General features: G+C 40.5%; 2 protein-coding genes across 3 annotated transcripts; one reads left to right on the top strand and one right to left on the bottom strand.

The window, feature by feature from the left end:
- The first annotated feature begins 65 nt into the window (after positions 1-65).
- On the top strand, positions 66-10,897 carry LOC6553615 (RNA-binding protein squid). 2 transcript variants are annotated; one of them, XM_001980208.3, is made up of 8 exons: positions 66-450; positions 3,001-3,041; positions 3,102-3,376; positions 3,446-3,689; positions 3,759-3,887; positions 9,043-9,150; positions 9,560-9,722; positions 9,781-10,897. In XM_001980208.3, exons 1-7 carry the CDS (start codon positions 284-286, stop codon positions 9,631-9,633), a joined length of 1,038 nt encoding a protein of 345 aa, XP_001980244.1. In that variant the 5' UTR covers positions 66-283; the 3' UTR covers positions 9,634-9,722; positions 9,781-10,897. The 2 variants fall into 2 exon arrangements, with proteins under 2 accessions (XP_001980244.1, XP_015009853.1); XM_015154367.2 differs by lacking the exon at positions 9,043-9,150 and having other exon boundaries at positions 68-450.
- A 334-nt stretch (positions 10,898-11,231) lies between these two features.
- On the bottom strand, positions 11,232-14,181 carry LOC6553616. The gene is made up of 9 exons (XM_001980209.3): positions 14,042-14,181; positions 13,838-13,964; positions 13,623-13,766; positions 13,392-13,564; positions 13,114-13,320; positions 12,671-13,052; positions 12,401-12,611; positions 11,896-12,333; positions 11,232-11,818 (listed from the first exon to the last, which is right to left on the bottom strand). Exons 1-9 carry the CDS (start codon positions 14,075-14,077, stop codon positions 11,350-11,352), a joined length of 2,187 nt encoding a protein of 728 aa, XP_001980245.1. The 5' UTR covers positions 14,078-14,181; the 3' UTR covers positions 11,232-11,349.
- Between the last annotated feature and the right edge of the window lie 3,499 nt (positions 14,182-17,680).

The following is a 17,680-nucleotide window of genomic DNA, read 5'->3' as shown; positions in this document are numbered from 1 at the left end:
TCTACTGTCAAGCTTACGTTCGTCAGGTAGAGCAGGCAAATACAATACAAGTAGTTAGCAAAATAATACCAAATCGGCTCGACTGGCATGTCATCAAGGTGGCAACGCCGCACCCATATACACACGCTGTCGCTTGCATTTGTCATTTTCCGGTCGTCATTTCATTCGTACGCGCGACTTTTTGGCGAGTGTGTATAAAAATCTCCGGCTTTGCGTAAAAAAAAAAAACAAAAATCGTGCTGCTTAGCCCCCGAAATTAGTGGAACAAACAAAAACACACAAAATGGCCGAGAACAAGCAAGTGGATACGGAGATGAACGGCGAGGATTTCACCAAGGACGTGACTGCCGACGGTCCGGGATCTGAAAATGGTGATGCGGGCGCCGCCGGCTCGACCAACGGCAGTTCGGACAACCAATCGGGCGCATCCGGCCAGCGGGACGACGACAGGTATGTCCATTATCCAGCGGATACGTTTTTTTTTTTGTTCTCTTTCTCTTTTGCAACGGGCAGCCGATGATCATGTGCCCCAAAGATTTTCTGCTTCTATATAATGTATATTGCCTACTCTGTTACGTAAATGCGAAGCTAACGTCGTTGGTCGAGTTTTATGAGGTTTTTCGGGGTTCTGCGGGGGAAGTCTGACCCCTTTTGTGTTCTCTCTCGCTTGCGCTCGTGCGTCGTTGTGTTTGTGTGTGTGTGTGAGGTGTCGGTGCGACTGTACTTCAGTAATATTAATAGAATCTTCGGGGCAAAATGCATCATCACAGTCTTGTGAGCCATGGAAAATTTTCAACGTTTTCCCCCTCCACACACACTCACAGTTTCCTCAATGAAAACCAGAGTTTCTTCAGTTTGGAGCACATTTTCTCCCCTTTGTGAGGTTATGTTTGTTACCCACGTTGCCCCACTCACACACTATGACGCATACGAACACAAAAACATACGGTTACCTTTCACTTGAAAAAATGTGGCGAAAAAAAGACGTTGCAAAAAGTTATGTTTGTATTTGTCAGTGTATTCTTTTTAATTCGCATTACTCTTTGGTTCGGCTATTCGTTGTTATTTAGTGCTCTTCCAGTTTTGTACCCAAAATGGCGGCTGCATACAGGCATACATACCAACCTAACGCCTGCTGTTCTGTATGTGCGTGTGTGTTTTGCAGTTTTCACTTATTCTCTTTTGCTTGCCGGCTTCGTTCGCTCCAGCTCCCGCTCGCCATCTCTTTTGCGCTCTCTTACTGTCAGAGAGCGAAAGCCGGCGTCGTTTAGAGTTGCCAAGGCGCCAAAATATGAATTGAACTAAAATTTAATGTAACTTGTAAATGAATAATAATTTTTATGGATTAAAGCATTGAGCTGATGATGACCAAGTAGAATTGCCCACCTATTTTTTGCTCCCCTTCGTTTTGGTTTTAGGTCTAGTGTACACTTCATTTGCCCATCCTTTATGATCATTTTATATCTAAGTTTAATCTTAAGTCACACGATGCTGTACATTAAAACGATAACACGAAACCAGCGCTGACGAAGAAGATGCAGAGAATTCCCCGTAAAAGGACGCAATGGAGAAATTAAATCCAAAATCATAGCTTATCCTGTTGTCTTGTGAGCGAACTAACCTTGTTCCTCTCCGACAGGTTTTGAGAGAAGTGAAATGCCCCGGGTCAGGGTTTTAAGCTATGCTCAAGTCGGATACGGATATGGATTCGGATTTGGATTTGGATTCGTATTCCTGCCCCCGGCAAACGGTTACGGATTCGGATTCGGCGGACTTATACTTGGAGGATATGCAACCTTCTCCACACTCCAGTCTCCAAAAGTCTCCGCTCCGCCGATACTGATGCTGATGGTATTTATCTATCCAAAACTAAAACAATCAATCAGTCAGTCAGCCAATATATAGAACTATCGACACACAAAATTATCAACAAATTATCTCGATTTAAAATTGGATCCATATGTAAACTGTATACGAATATATATTATATTGTATCTCTTAACGTATAACTTGTAAATTACCTGAAAAAAGAAAGACAAAAAAAAAAAGTACCAACCAAAGTAATGGGAGACAGAGAGAGACCGAGTGAAAAAGAGACTCGCAGTTTTTTCGTTTGTTTTTATGAAGCTCAGAAAACTATATATTATATATCGCCCGAAGAAAGAAACACAAAGAACGAATGTAACGTAACGAATTGCCACAAAAATGACGCACAATCACTAAATTGCAATCGAAATTCCGCCGCCGTGTGACAAGACTGTTCCAAATTTGCCGGGAATCGCCGAGAACGCTGAGATATCTTTCCAAAAAGTCCAGATCTATGAGAGTAACGTACATCACAGTAAACTATAAGTGTCTATGCATATTTTTTCAACATTCCTTTTTATATAAAAAAAAATAGAAAATAAAATAAACAGCCAAATAAAGCAAGTAAAACTAACCACAATCCAGCATAAAAACCTTTGCATTATTTTTATCATCCTATTGAATAAAGACTAATTGTTAATTGTTATTTGTACAAACAAAGACTCTTAAGTATACCCAAAACAAAATCTTAATAATTCACTCTTGCATATCTTATATATACTATATATCTATATCTTTCGCTCGTTTTGTGTCTCTCGATCGATCGCTCGCTCGCTCCTCGAACTCTTTCGCTCATTCCGAGTTTGCAAGTTTTTTGACACTATCCGATCAATTCTTTGATTGCAATACAGTAACTAAAGCAATTTTTCACTTCAAATTTGGTGAGTTTTTTTTATTCGTTTTGTATTCTTGCTCTGTCATCAATTCTTTTGCAGCCAATACGAAAATCAGTAAGAGATGAAAAATTTAAAGTAAATCAAGAAAGTATTTGCCTCGCGCATCAAACACAACCTATTTTCGTGCCTGATTTACCCAGTTATATACCTTTTTTCCCGCCCCAAATATTCCCTCAAACGACCTAGAAATGTTTTAAGATAATATCAAACTAACCAATTGATCTTTAAACGTTCACAGAAAACTGTTTGTCGGTGGTCTGAGCTGGGAAACGACTGAGAGTAAGTATAAAACTATAACTAAGTGAACAGATGTTAACAAGTCATTTCCTATTTCCCCAGAGGAACTGCGCGATCACTTCGGCAAATATGGCGAGATCGAGAGTATCAATGTCAAGACAGATCCCCAGACCGGTCGCTCCCGAGGATTCGCCTTCATCGTGTTCACAAACACCGAGGCCATTGACAAGGTCAGCGCCGCCGATGAGCACATAATCAACAGCAAGAAGGTCGATCCCAAGAAAGCCAAGGCCAGGCACGGCAAGATCTTTGTCGGTGGCCTCACCACAGAGATCAGCGATGAGGAGATTAAAACCTACTTTGGACAGTTTGGCAACGTGAGTATCCCTGAAGCGTTCTATCATTAATATGTGTTGACGACTCACCTAAACTGTTCTTGTTTAAAGATCGTCGAGGTCGAGATGCCATTCGACAAGCAAAAGTCACAGCGCAAGGGATTCTGCTTCATCACCTTCGATTCGGAGCAGGTGGTGACGGATCTGCTGAAGACGCCCAAGCAGAAGATCGCCGGCAAGGAGGTCGATGTTAAGCGTGCAACGCCCAAGCCAGAGAACCAGATAATGGGCGGTATGCGTGGAGGCCCACGCGGCGGTATGCGCGGCGGACGCGGTGGCTACGGAGGACGTGGAGGTTAGTACATCAGTTCTTCGCGCTCCTAATGGATATCGCCTCTAAACTACCCATCACTACATACTCTAGGCTACAACAACCAATGGGACGGACAGGGATCCTACGGCGGCTATGGCGGCGGCTACGGCGGATATGGTGCCGGTGGTTATGGCGACTACTATGCCGGCGGCTACTATAATGGATATGACTACGGTTATGGTAAATACAACAAACAACAAAGTAGTGCTCAAAGCAATTATTACAATAACAACACGTCGAGTAATTACCATCAAAACAAGAACAATAGCAACAACTATCAGCAGTTCTAAGTAGCGCTCAGCCGTATAAATCTGGCAGCAAAAAAAATCAGAAAGAAATAATCAAGCAAACAAAGCAAGCAACAACAACCGCAGAACATATAAACCTTCTAATTTTTGCCATAGACCTGATCTGATCCAAATTTCCACGTTGTTGTGTTTCCCATTCAAACAAAACTGAGAGAAAAACAAAAACAAAAAAGTTTAGGTGCATTTCGATATATAGTAACATATATATTTATATATGCTTATATACCGCATGCATTATCTTTATGCATATTTGCATATTAATCATGTGGTATATGATGTCAAAGAACAACAACATCAAAAACAACAACAAGATGAACAAGAACAACAACTACGAAAGCAACGTCGCTAAAAACAAGAAAACTTTTAAAAATTGTAGATTTGAAAGAGAAAACAAGAAACATTTCTTTAATGCTAACATATAAATTTTAATAGTTCATTTTATATTAAAAAAAAAAAAAAAAAAATGTGTATTTTGACAGAGAATTTTCATCATTTAATATAACAAGCAAAATCGCAATTTTTATATACACATTTATATCTATCTTATTATATATAAACCTACGTATAATTTTAAAGGCATATATTTGATGTTTAAATTTTAAAGCGTACCTTTTAAACGAGAATTCATTTAAACGAAACATTTAATTACCAATTATTAGTTGAGTAGCATTTAAACATAAAACTGACGAAGCGTGTGTAAAAAAAGATGTGTTGTTAAAAGAGTGAGAAGGAGCGATGAGAAAAGTAGACGTGACGTTCAAGTCGAGGCATATATAATGCTACTATCCTGCCATTTATATGCGACCACCAGACCGGACCAATCAAACAACAACAACCACATGAACAACAACCTGGTTGCCTTCAACAGACTTTCCAAAGATGACAAATACCTCAAACGCAAGGGCAGCAAACAAACAACCAGAAGAACAGCAACCCCAGACATAACAACAAACAAAGAAACATGAAACACAAGAGGAGCATGTGCCAATTATGTGAAACTGTGTGAAATGCCAGTGTTTTTGGCCTTTTGCGCAATTGCAACTTGTGCCTTTTTTAATTGTTAACTAAACTGTTATTGTTTGAACCAACTGAAACCAAAATCTGTTGAAACACACAAACACCCACACCACACAACACACACACCCACAACGACCCACTTTTCCCCCAGCACTCCCATAAAATAGTTATTTAAATATGTTCACCTTTTTGTTTTGTTAAACAAAACACTAAACAACAACCAACCAGAACAGAAACGACAACAAACAAACACAAAACAAAACACACGAAATGCGTAATCAAAGCTTTGATTCAATGTCTATTTAAATATATATACCTTATATATAGCATATAAATATATTTTTAGATACATATTATTATTCCGGCAACGGGATAATATTCACGTTCTTTGCAATGCATATGTTTTCGTATGCTCCATACGTCAATATACCTACCATATATATTTATATAAAATATATACAAATGTTATATATTTATACATAAAACGTAACATTTAACTATGGTACTATTTTTGATAGTATTATTTTAAGGCAAATCCTTGTAAAAAACAACTACAATACGAAAAGAGCACAACAACCGAAGCTCTTCAGATCTGAAGGTCGGGGTCCAAAAAGTCAGCGCAGAGGATCCGGGATATTATCATTCCGGTGGAACCACTGCAGCACCCCCGGCCTCATTCGTTAGATCGTTCTTTTATTTGCTTTACTTGCATTTCCGCTGCACTTTCTTGACCAAAACGTAACGTAATGTCGAAACAATCCATTTTTGAGGCTTGTTTTAGTTGCACCGCGAGCGCATTGCGGCATTCAGCATGCTCATACGTTGATTCCAGGATAAAGGATAAAGAACTACAAACAACTAACTAACTTACTGAACAACGACAAGTAATAACAACTGGCAATAGCGACATCAACAACATCTTTATTGTAGCAGTACAAAATGCAACTTTTCCAACAAAAAACGAATAATAAAAACACACTTCGTCAATTTTAGTAATTTTAATTCAAGCATATATACATATATAATTTTTTCTTATGGTTTTTAAATGTTAAGTCGAGCAACACTAACAAATCACACATACACAAGCATTGCTATTCGCAAATGTATATATAAATACCTCGTATAATTCGTATAACTTTGAATTTGAAATTGAGCAGATCCTGAAATGAAATATTGCTAATGATGCAAATGTTGTCTATGTGCGTCGACAATTTGACTGTATACCAATTATATATACATTTGTACATTTACATACATCTTTATTCATGAACTTTGAGTAAATTATTTTACAAAAAATTGCATGTTTCTCAATGTTTTTAGCAAGTTGTCTGTATACAAAGAAAACTAAACAAAAAAATCTAAGCAAGATAAGAAAAAAAATTAATTGACATTTATATTAAAGTTATCCAAGCAAGAAAAAGTTTTTATACATTTTATGCTATATTTTTATTAATTATTATACCGATTATTATGATGTTTAAATGTGTAAACAAAATTTTTTGATATAAACAAAATTTTTGTATACCTTTACATATACTTACCATACAATTATATAGCAATAATTTTGTGCCCCCACTTTATATTAAAACCCTAATAACAATATATTCTTAGTCTTTATAATTTCCTATTCCGTTACTCTACAACTTGAAATTCTAAAACTAACAACCAGACCACAGAAAAGTGCGGGGAGCTGTAGCTTAAACACCGAGTTAGATCTGATGAATAAATGCCAAGTTACCAGAACGGGTGTTTCGGTTACCACTCCCCGCATTTGTATCCGTTAATTATGTAATATTACTTTCGTAATTATGATTTTTGAACATATTTATATACGATTATATGATTGTAATACCGAATTTTCCGATGTTTCGCCTCACAAAAACGAAAAAAAAAGCAAACTAAACGAACCCAAAACATAAGTAAAGAAAAACCCCAATGAGAGTTCAACTCAAAACACAGCCACCAACCACCCAAAAGCGAATATCCAAAAACGATCGCAAGCTGCGCGCCTTTGTCTTGTCCAAGCTTCTCGCAAGCGGTTAACCGATTGCCCGACCGACCCGGTAACCGATACCACCGGTGACCGAGGGTCTTTGGTGAGAACCACACCAGTAGAGCCACTATCCATCTACTATCCACCGACATCCAAAACCAAGCAAGCAATCAAGTAATCAAGCAATCAGGCTATCAGGCAACCACGCGACCAGAGATCGAGCAATCGAGCGATCCGCAAAGCAAAACCGCACCAACAGTGTTAACTTTTCACTTAACTGTAACGTTTTTCATTTTTTACTTAAATCTTTCTTTTTCTATTACATTTAAAACGTATATATTTACAAGTAACTTAGCGTAATTAATATTTGTTCTTAGTAAAAATGCATTGAAAAACTCGTAAAAAAAAAAAAGAAAAGAAGAAAGATGAAATGATAATATAATGGAACCACTAAAGTAATGAACGAATTAATATATTGTCAAGCCGATTCTGAGACAATTCTTAAGCTACAAATCCAGTTTTCTTGTTTTTAACAACAGCTACAACAACAACAACAATGAACACGAAGAGTAATTATTATAATCATTATATTAACTCGAGTATAAAGTAAAATTTGTTGACTATTTGCATTTGTTTTTGTTTTTCGCAAAACGTTTTCTATGACACGCAAAAATATAACAATATATTCGCGACAGACTCCGCATCCTCATCCTTCCCCTTCCCCCAGACCCTTGTAATTCCCGAAGATCCTTTAAAGGGAATGCTATAAAAGAAAATTCACGAAAAAATGATAATTTTATTACTTTTTGCTGAGGTGAGACATTCAAAATACACACACACAAGAGCAGCAAATGAATTCACAAATTTTTTTGGCAAAACCTTACAAAATTATTTACCGAATATATTCAATCAAACATTTACAAAGTAATTAATTTGAAATTGAAATGCTGAAATTGTTGTGTGGAAAATGAGGTAAAAATTAAAAAAACATAAATGCATAACGAGTGCTGTAAAGAAATGAGAAATCGAATGAATTGAATTGAGAAATCCATTGCAATACATTGTGAAACATGTTAATAAGTCGAGTCGCGTCCGGTCGACAACTAACCAAAATCTGAGACAACAACCAGAGTTATATTATATAATTATATATAACCAAGCGAAATAACAACCAATCCAATCGAACCGCATGTATGTGTGAGCGCCGCCTTGCGCCAGTTTTCTCGCCATTTGCAAGAGGAAAGCGAGCGAAAATTGTTTTTTTAAATTTTTATTGTGTACCAGCAACCAACAGCTACAACAATCAACAACCAAATGTTAGAGCAACATTTTAACCATCATTCTTATAATCAAAATCCACAAACAAGAAATGAGCAAATAAAAGAAAAACGAAAAAAAAAAAACAAAAACCAGACAACAATTTTGTGTGTATTTCAGTTTCCGTCCACAACCCACCCCTGATCTCACCCAACCACACCAACCACACTCTCCTCCGGATCCGGAGCAGGTGATTCCTTTCCAGCTCGCTCGGTATGTGCCATTTGAATTGTCTCCCCTCGGCTCGTCGGCGTTCTCCAAAACTGAACACTACAAATTTTGACCAAGCGAAAAAGTAAAAGAATACAATCCCCCGATCCAAGTAAAGTTCCACTCCACCGAAAGTCCTGCCAACTAGCCACTAAAAGTGGCATTTCTCCTAGTAAATTGTGCCAAATGAGGCTACTAAACATTTTTGAACTCATACTGAAAACTTGTTAGTAAATGTGAAGAATCGAATCAAAATGGAATTAGAATCAAGTCGTGACTACTTGGGTCACGTGTCTTGGCAATAATTTAGGCTAAAGTAGTTGGCAGTACCATTGAGACCCATCTTATTTTTGTTCGTGTCGTTTTACACCATTTTATAAGATAAGCTTTGTTTGTGTTTTCATCAATTTTCTGTACGACCCAATCTGCGCAAACAACGACACCTTTGTGTGTGATTGATTGCACCACGAAATGCCATTGCAACCAAAAGACGGATACGGTTACGGCGGCGGCTTTGAGGGTAACGGCTACGGCGGAGGCGGTGGTGGCAATATGGGCGGTGGTCGCGGTGGACCCCGCGGCGGCGGCGGCCCCAAAGGTATTAACACTAAGAAGCGCCTAGCGAAAACTATCTGTAACCAACGAATTGTTGGGCCCTCATCCCTCCTATAATACTACATAGTGTAGTTCATTTGAAATGATTTTTTTATGTTTGTAAAGCAGTTTCATCGTTTTTGGTTATCCTTCCTACATTGGCTTTTCATGACTTATGTTTTACTTTATTTTGCTATGCTGTGTGCGCCCCCCCCCCCCACTAGAATTGGTCAAAATTTCCAAAAAAAGAAAACCGAAGTCGTTTGGCGTAGTTAATGAACTCTATAGATAAACCCCTTCCTTCCCTTTCCGCAGATGTTGAGCATGTCTTTCTTTTTGCCTGATATAAACCGATACTCGATTCGATTTAACCGACTAATGCCTTGCACACTTTCCAAACGTTTCCAAAACAGGCGGCGGCGGCGGTTTTAACGGTGGCAAGCAGCGCGGAGGCGGTGGACGCCAGCAGCGGCACCAGCCCTACTAAAAAGGTGGCAGGGGGCGTGGGCATTGGGTATCTCGCATTCTCCAGATAACTGCAAACTATTTGAATTTTACCTAGTTTAGTTTGTTATGGTGAGTTTGAAACCATACACGCTCTGGTGCCAGTTAATCAAAGTTCATTTCATTGCAGCATTACTAAAAGAAGCAACACACATCTCTACAACAACACCATCTGGGTAACCGCATATATACGCCGTTGTATATATCTGTATGAAAGAAATAAGGAAAAAAGTAAATGAAGAGACTGGCTGGCTGGGAGCACTAATATCAACATCAGCTACCTTTACACACCTTTACACACTTGATGTGTAGCACCATTCCAACAACAGCAACAGAAAAGAGAGCGTCATATGCAGCAGCAGCATCGAGAGTTAAAAAGCATCATTTATACCATACAAAGCAAGCCACAACAAAGAAAAACAAACAAAAACAAAAAACACTACAAAAACCAAACACAAATAGTTAGGCGTAGAGACACACACATGTAATTTTTCAGCAAGTGGCTAATTTTTCATAGCCACACGCTCATTAAGCCGACAAACCAACCAAACAACCAACCAACCGCCCACCAAACAACCCTTCAACCCGCGTAAAACCACAAGACAACATTGCAGGGAACGTGGCAAACAACATTTGCCAAACTAAATGCTATGCAATGCTCACGTTGCCTGTGTGTCGAAACTAATTTGTTTTTCTAATGTAGTCCCATACATTATGCGAGGTAATTGTTTAATGCGTCAGTAGCACAGGAAGTCGGAGAGATAGGAAAGAAAAGAAGAAATCAAACAAAAATACTTACAAAACAAAACAAAATACAGCTAAAATGTTTCATACATTACACAATAGAGTATAAGTATTTGTTTAACTTTAATTATGAATTAACTGTAATATGTAATAATAATTATAGAACCAACAAACAAAAGAAGCAAGCGTTGACTGGCTGGCACATCGGGTTGCCTTCTTCCCGTTCGATTGAAAAACTATATACAATATATAAAATATACGATATACGACAAGACAAGACAACAAAGCAGAAACAACCTACAACAAACAAAACCACCATATTACATAATACTAACTAATACAAAGCAGAAAGCGGAAACGGGATTAGTTTTTGTTTTCGTTTTCGGATATTTGTATTACGCTCATAGACTACATTTATACATACATAATACATAATGCATCTATATTTATGTACACTTCTGAAAGGGAAGAGATTTATATTTTAATAAAAATCTAAAGCCACACTGCGAGAACATTATCTCTCTACGTACACCCCCACAATTGTATAGACCACTGCAAGAATGCGAATTGTTAAATCAAATCTATCTATGTATACACTACTATAGCTCTATGAAAATCTTTATGAAATCGTCCGACCGTCAAGCTGAATGGATAGCAGATCATAAATGCGATGTGTGCTGGACGGGCAGTTTAGGTAGCATTTCAAGGAAATCAATACAATGCGTGTGAAAGCGTAGATTTCTCCCTTTGAAAAATAAAACATTCTCAAGCGAAATTACAACCTAATTGAACGAAAGGAGATCAGGCAGTTTTAAAGCGAACATTACATTAAAGAAAATCTAAATTAAAAGTCGACAAATTGTTTTTTATTTGCCTGGTGATATTCAGAAATTTAGGAACACCAAATGGGGTACACTTCGAATTTGGAGAGGCTTTCTAATAGCTCTAATAACTCCTAATAGTTGCGCTTCATCTGGCCGGTGCTAAAGAGCACGTCCAGGATTTTAAGGAATTCGCGGTAGTTGAACTCCATGCACATGCCCTTCTTCACGCCGAAGCACTTGCAGATGGCTTGGAACTCGCGGCTGCTCAGCATTACATGCATGTCGCGCACCGTGATGCCGCGCAGGAACTGATTCTGTGTGATCGAGCCGCACTGTTCGCGATCGAAGTCCTTGAACACCTGGCTCAGATTGGAGATTTCGTCCGGTTTGCGGGCGAGTTTCATTAGTGCCTGTGAGCAGATGGTTCGCTCGTCGAAGCTCAGGAAGCAGTCGACGCAGTCCAGATTGGGCAGGTGGAGCAGTGGCACGGCGGTGACCACTTGGTCACCCAAGTGCGTGTCCAGTTGGATGAAGATCTCGTCGAGGGCCTTGCAGAAATCGCGATAGCGAACACAGGACACGCGATTTGGTGAACGGAAGCTGGTCATGTGGAAGGAATTGATTAGGCGAGATATTATAGCATGTTTTAAGGATATAAAACGGAATGTGTAACTCACATATTGCACAAGATATTGGCTTCCTCTTCCTTGATGATAACACTTGAGTTGTCCAGCGCTCGCTTAAAGTCCGATTCAAGGATCTCGCCTTCGCGATGGCGATCGTAGTCCTTCATGAACTCGATGACGGCCACACTCTTGACCACAGCCTGTCGCTTGGCGTTCGTAAGGATGCGCACAATGACCTCCTCGCTGATATCCTCTGGCTCCAAATTGTCCCTCGCAAACGGCGGACACTCCACCAGTTCCTGCTTGGTGACCATCGCTGGCATGGCATACTCCGCCGGGTCGACGTCGTCCAAGAACTTGGTGTAGCAGAAGCCCAGCTCGTTTCCATAGCGACTCAGTACAGAGTCCTGCTCCGGATCGGACAAGAGGATGCCATTGGTGCGGAAGATCTGCTTGGTAATGTTGCAGCGCACATGTCCACTGTTGAGTCTGGAAAGAGAATAGAAAATAGTTCGCTTTCCTTTACCTTCAGACAAGATAATATCGGTTAACTTACTTATCGTAGCTTCGGAAGAACGGATGCAGATAGAGGCGACGATTGCGGATGCGTATCCTAATCTTGCCCATGGCATCCTCACACAGATCACGGATATTCGTCGGCACAGTCTCCCAGGGCACTGCTCCTGGTCTGGGCAACTCCTGGATGTGACGAAGTGGCGATTCCACGACACACTGTGGCATCTTCTCCAGGTTCTTAATGGTGAATACTAAAATGATAGAACTGTGTATAGAAAGTATACTGCTTATAGGGTTCATAACACTCCACCTGTATCGATCTCATCAGCGAAATTGCGCCAACGCACTCGATTGGTATCCACCGGATCAGTGTAGCGTTCCAGCAGAATGGACATTTCCCTTTGGGTCAGATATTTTCCCACTCCCATGTTGGATAGACCACGCTCAAATTGGTTCTTGGTGATGCTACCTACGTTTAGGGAGTCGTAGCTCTCTAGAAACTCAGAGGTGCGCACTTGGCTCTTGTAGATGTAGTTCTGAATGCAGAACAGAATGTCGCACTGATTTCGATTCTTTTTGGGTGTACTGCAAGCATCGGGAAATATGGGATGCACTGCTTTGCAACCATCTATAGCTGGCAGTTGGGAAAGTTCTAGATCCACTAAACGTCCCGGGAAGTCCTTGATTATGTCCTACATATGGTACACATTTCATCATGTGCGCGAATTCTTCAGCATTGAAGATGACACTTACATGGGAGTTGTCCAGCAAATGATGCTCGCCTAGGTATGCTATAATATTATCGATGTGCTTGAGGAAAGCCACATAGTTGACCAGGTAGCCGTCCTTCATATATCGTCTAAGGAGCAGCAGAAAATCGGACTCCGACAGCGGTATCTTCATGAAGTGCAGCACGCGTGAAAAGTGCGCGACTGTAACGACTCCAACATTTTGGGCAATCTGCAAGTGAATTGGACAGTTACCCATTAATAAGATGGGTATAAGACATAGAATAAAGGCAAATCAATCACCAGTTCGTAGTCCTGAAAGTAGGGCATGAGCGGTATATTACATAGTTGGGCAATCTTGAGCAGAATCAGGCAGAGACGTCGACGATCCTCCGGCTGGGGTAAAACATTCACATGCCAGGGATCGTTCCACTCCAGTCCCGTGGCTAGATCACTTTTGGCAGTCTTATGGAGTGCTTGAATTATACGTTAAATAGTTGGACCAAAGATACGATTGACTAACATGCAACTTACTTTCGCTGCAGACCACCTTGCAAAACTGACGATACGCCACGCGTCCATCTCGAATTTGGAAGTAATCGGTGACATCCCGCAGTTCCGACTCAGACATGCCGGCCACCTTGCGATACTTGCCCAGTACGGCCGTGAAGATGGGCTCTGGAGAAGATGGATTAGGTCGTAAAAGGGGCGTAATAAAAAAGGGAAATACATCCCAAGGATGTGCTCACCGGACACGAAGCCACTGCAACAGGGATCGTGCTGTTTTAGGTCGGCGCAGATGTCAAAGTTATAACGAAAAATGGCGCCCTGGATTTTACGACATCCTCGCCAGATTTGGTTTAGCTCCATCTCCTCCTAAATAGCGCCATTCAAATTAGTTGACCACGTTTAATGGCCAACACATATGACTGCCAATAGAATGGCCAACTCACCCTGTCATCGCCCTCTTTAATCTTGGTCGAATGCATCTTGGTTGGATCAGAATTTTTTCAGATTTTTCTATTTGCCGCACAATATGTGAAAAATGTTTACAAAAGTCCTTAAAATGTGTGAGGGTGTCTGTGTGTGCTAGCCAACCCGGTGAAACAATGAAATCAAAGGTAACTTGGCCAGCTACCCATTACAAATTGGATTTCTCCGCTGCGCCGTGTTTGCTTTGTTTCCGTGGCTCTCAGGATGCCGCGACTCACGCAAGGAAGCCGTCGAGCAGCGCTACACTAATCACTTCCTTCGTTGGCAGGACGCTAGGTCCTGGGTCCTGGGTCCCGGGTCGTGGTGGCCAGGAGCCGGCTTTCACTTTTCTACAAATCGCCCCCAATCACGCGCTCATTCGTCCACCAGTTTGTCGCAATGCCACCAACACTTTTATTCAATTTTCTATAAATGGCAGGGGTGAAGGAAAACAGCATGGGAAAACAAAACGGGTGAGGGCGAAAATATCAGAATGATTGGAAAAAAAACATCCTGGCATCATCAAATGCAATTTCATTTTATTGGAAAATCGCTGGCCAACCAACCAAGCAAACCGCATCCAAAGCCAACCAAAAGTATCAAATCACTGAAAAAATAACAATTACAAAGTTATAATAAACAAATCTAAGTTTAATTATTTAAGTCTCTTAATTATGTTTATAACTCTGTTTTCCGATCTGCAAACCTACATCATTAGGTAGGTAGTTATTAAAAAGTTGCTAAAAGTACGCAGCGAAAGCAGTTAAGGGAGGTGTTCATTGTAAATGAATATTATTGAGATATGACTGCATACATGACACCGTTTAAAGTGATTTTCAGATTCCAAGTTGCCTACAAATATTTACCTCAGTGTGGCAGCAGCAAAAGGCAGCCTTGTGCCGAACTGACTCTTATGTTAGTAACGCCAGTGACCCTCCCACCCTGCAACGCCCAGTTCTAGTCAAGGTTGATTGGCGACGACAGGTGCCCTGCACACCCGTACACCACCTGCCACTTCAACCTGGCCATTCTGGCCACTTCTGGCCACGCGACTAAAAATAAGCTAAAGGGCGGTCCTCGCTGGAATTTCTAGTGTTTGTTTAGATGCCCTTTTTGCTCCCAGAGTCACGAATGTCGCACTGTTATGGAGTCAATGGGCAAATTGCCTAGGTAAATATCATCGTTGGTGCACTCATATTAATGTGGAATGCATAAAGAAGCTAAAGGTTCTCAATTTAAAAATACACATCTTCCGGAATTTTCTAAGCTCCCTTCGGGGCTTCATTCCTCTATATAAATAGTTTTTACCTTTTACTTTGCAATATAACCAATTAAATCTGATTATTCTAGGCCATAAGTCAGTTGGACTAGAATTTGGTCCTCCAAGCCGCATTAAATCATTTTGATAAGCACAGCATTGAATGTTAAATTCATAAATCTAAACCGCACATTAGGTGTGATTTAAAATGACCCGTTTAGCATAAAATGCTTTCATTACGCTCCGGCTTGTTGGAAGTCTCCGTGTTTAATTGAATTTGGTTATATGCGTGCCGACAAATTGGGTTGCAGAATCGTTATACCCGGAAACGGTTAGTTGGCAGTCATAAAAATGAATTGCAATCATTATCGTTGCTTAGATGAGGTTTGCAGCCATCCAATTCCCCTGTTCTCCACAAACCTCCTCCCCTCCACGGCATTTGCTACCTTTGAAGCGTGCTTTATTGCAATTTTTATTGCACATTTTTGATTTACTCAGCCATTGGAGCCACGGGTTTTTGAGCTGGCTGAGCGATTCAGGTTGGGGCATTCGGCTTTTGGCCCCGGGAAATGTGCGTGTGGTACGATGGCCAGGACATCGATTTGCTCGTGTTTTGTCCTTATTGCCTGACCCGTTTGATTTGATGCGGTGTTAAATTATAATTACAGGTTGGAGCTGCTGAAACGGGGTCGTCGTGGGCTGGTGGAACTGCCAGTGGAAGGGGGTCTTGCAGCTTATCGCGCACAAACATATGGCATTTTGTCAGTTAGTTTTGTCTGCCTTCCTTTTTTCGCACAACTGCGAATGCATGGAGCTGTACACTAATAAAACGCAGGGTGTAGAGAACTAAGCACTTAGTTATATAATATAAAATGTGAGGATTTCGAAAGTGCATGTAAGAAGTGACCCAGCTTTCCTTCTAGAAATATCTTAAAGATATTATTTTTATATAGTACAAATATGTATGAGGATTTCATTTATAGGTAAACGGATTAATGATAATATGTAGTATTATTTTGACAGATTCATTTAAATGAATTATATTTTATGTAAGTGCAGTGCCTCCAGCTGCTTGCATGTGTAGGTAGACAAAGTACTCGCATATATATTCATGAACCTGGTGTACATCTGCATAATGCATGGCAGCAGCAGCAGCAGAAGAAGAATCGGTGGCAGTGGCAGGATACGCCAGTTGGCGGACTTTGCCTTTTATTTTAGTGGCTGCTTGGGCTGTCTGCCGCTGCTTTTGGCGGCCAACTAGTGCGGCTAACACACACATATACATATGCCCAAAGAGAAATATGGGGAAAAGGCAAACAATGGCAGGCAACCTAGTTATCGCCCCGCCATCTTTATTGCATGCAAATGCGCGAAAGGCGGCGCAAAAAGGAGGCGCGTCTGTTGAAATGGCTAACACACACACACACACACACACACACACTTATAAACCAACCGCATGCATATTTATCTTTTGCCACCTCCTGCTCCTTTGTGGCACACAAACACATCCACAGACATGCGAGTCCAAGAAATACGATATCTTAAGTGTTAAACTGGCGCTTTGCCAAACAAGCCTGCACTCGCAAACCTTATCTGCAATATATGTGAGTGTCGGCCACGCCCACCGCCCAGCCACTGCAGCTGCTGGTGCAGTTTACACAGTAAATAAAATAACAAAATATTTATCTATAGTTTCAATATTGTTTATCTACATCAAATATACACGTACATATCTAAATATATTCAAATCTAAGGACAAGTCACCGAATTCAACAGGTTTCGAATCACTTAAAAAGTTTTAAGAGAGAAAGAAGGACAGCAACATGTATTGCTGCATAAGGTTAGAAAACCGTGTGTAACTTCCGTCCTTCTTCAACTCCTGAAATAACTAATACATAGTCTTTAAGCTGGAAAGTATATAATTGACATTTTTTTTGTCAAAAAACGCCAAATGAACCCTTTAAGTGTAGTGCCTAACCAAGTCAACGTAAATTATTCATTTCGAATTACTGCAACTCCTAGTGCCATTTTTTCTCCGTGTTTGAATCCAACCCACATACATATTTGGCAGGAAAACAAAAAGTGGGGAATGTGCTAAGAAAAATAAAAACTGCGCCACGGCAAATAAATAAAAATGCTGTTCACTTCTGCTGCGGCGCGTTTTATGCGCACTTGCACTCACTCACACAGACACCAACCCTCACACGCACACGTGCAAACAGGTGTGAGCTTCCTCGCTCGCTCACACACACACGCACACACAATCACACAGTCGCTGGCAGGGGATTCTTGCTTCATTTTTGTAGTGCATACTTTCGGGCGCTGCTTATAATTCCGCGCCAGAGTTGTAAATATTTGTTCA

The sequence above is a fragment of the Drosophila erecta genome, unplaced genomic scaffold, assembly GCF_003286155.1.
Source record: "Drosophila erecta strain 14021-0224.00,06,07 unplaced genomic scaffold, DereRS2 tig00000000-arrow-pilon, whole genome shotgun sequence".
Lineage (NCBI taxonomy): Eukaryota > Metazoa > Arthropoda > Insecta > Diptera > Drosophilidae > Drosophila > Drosophila erecta.
This window is presented reverse-complemented; position numbering and strand designations above follow the sequence as displayed.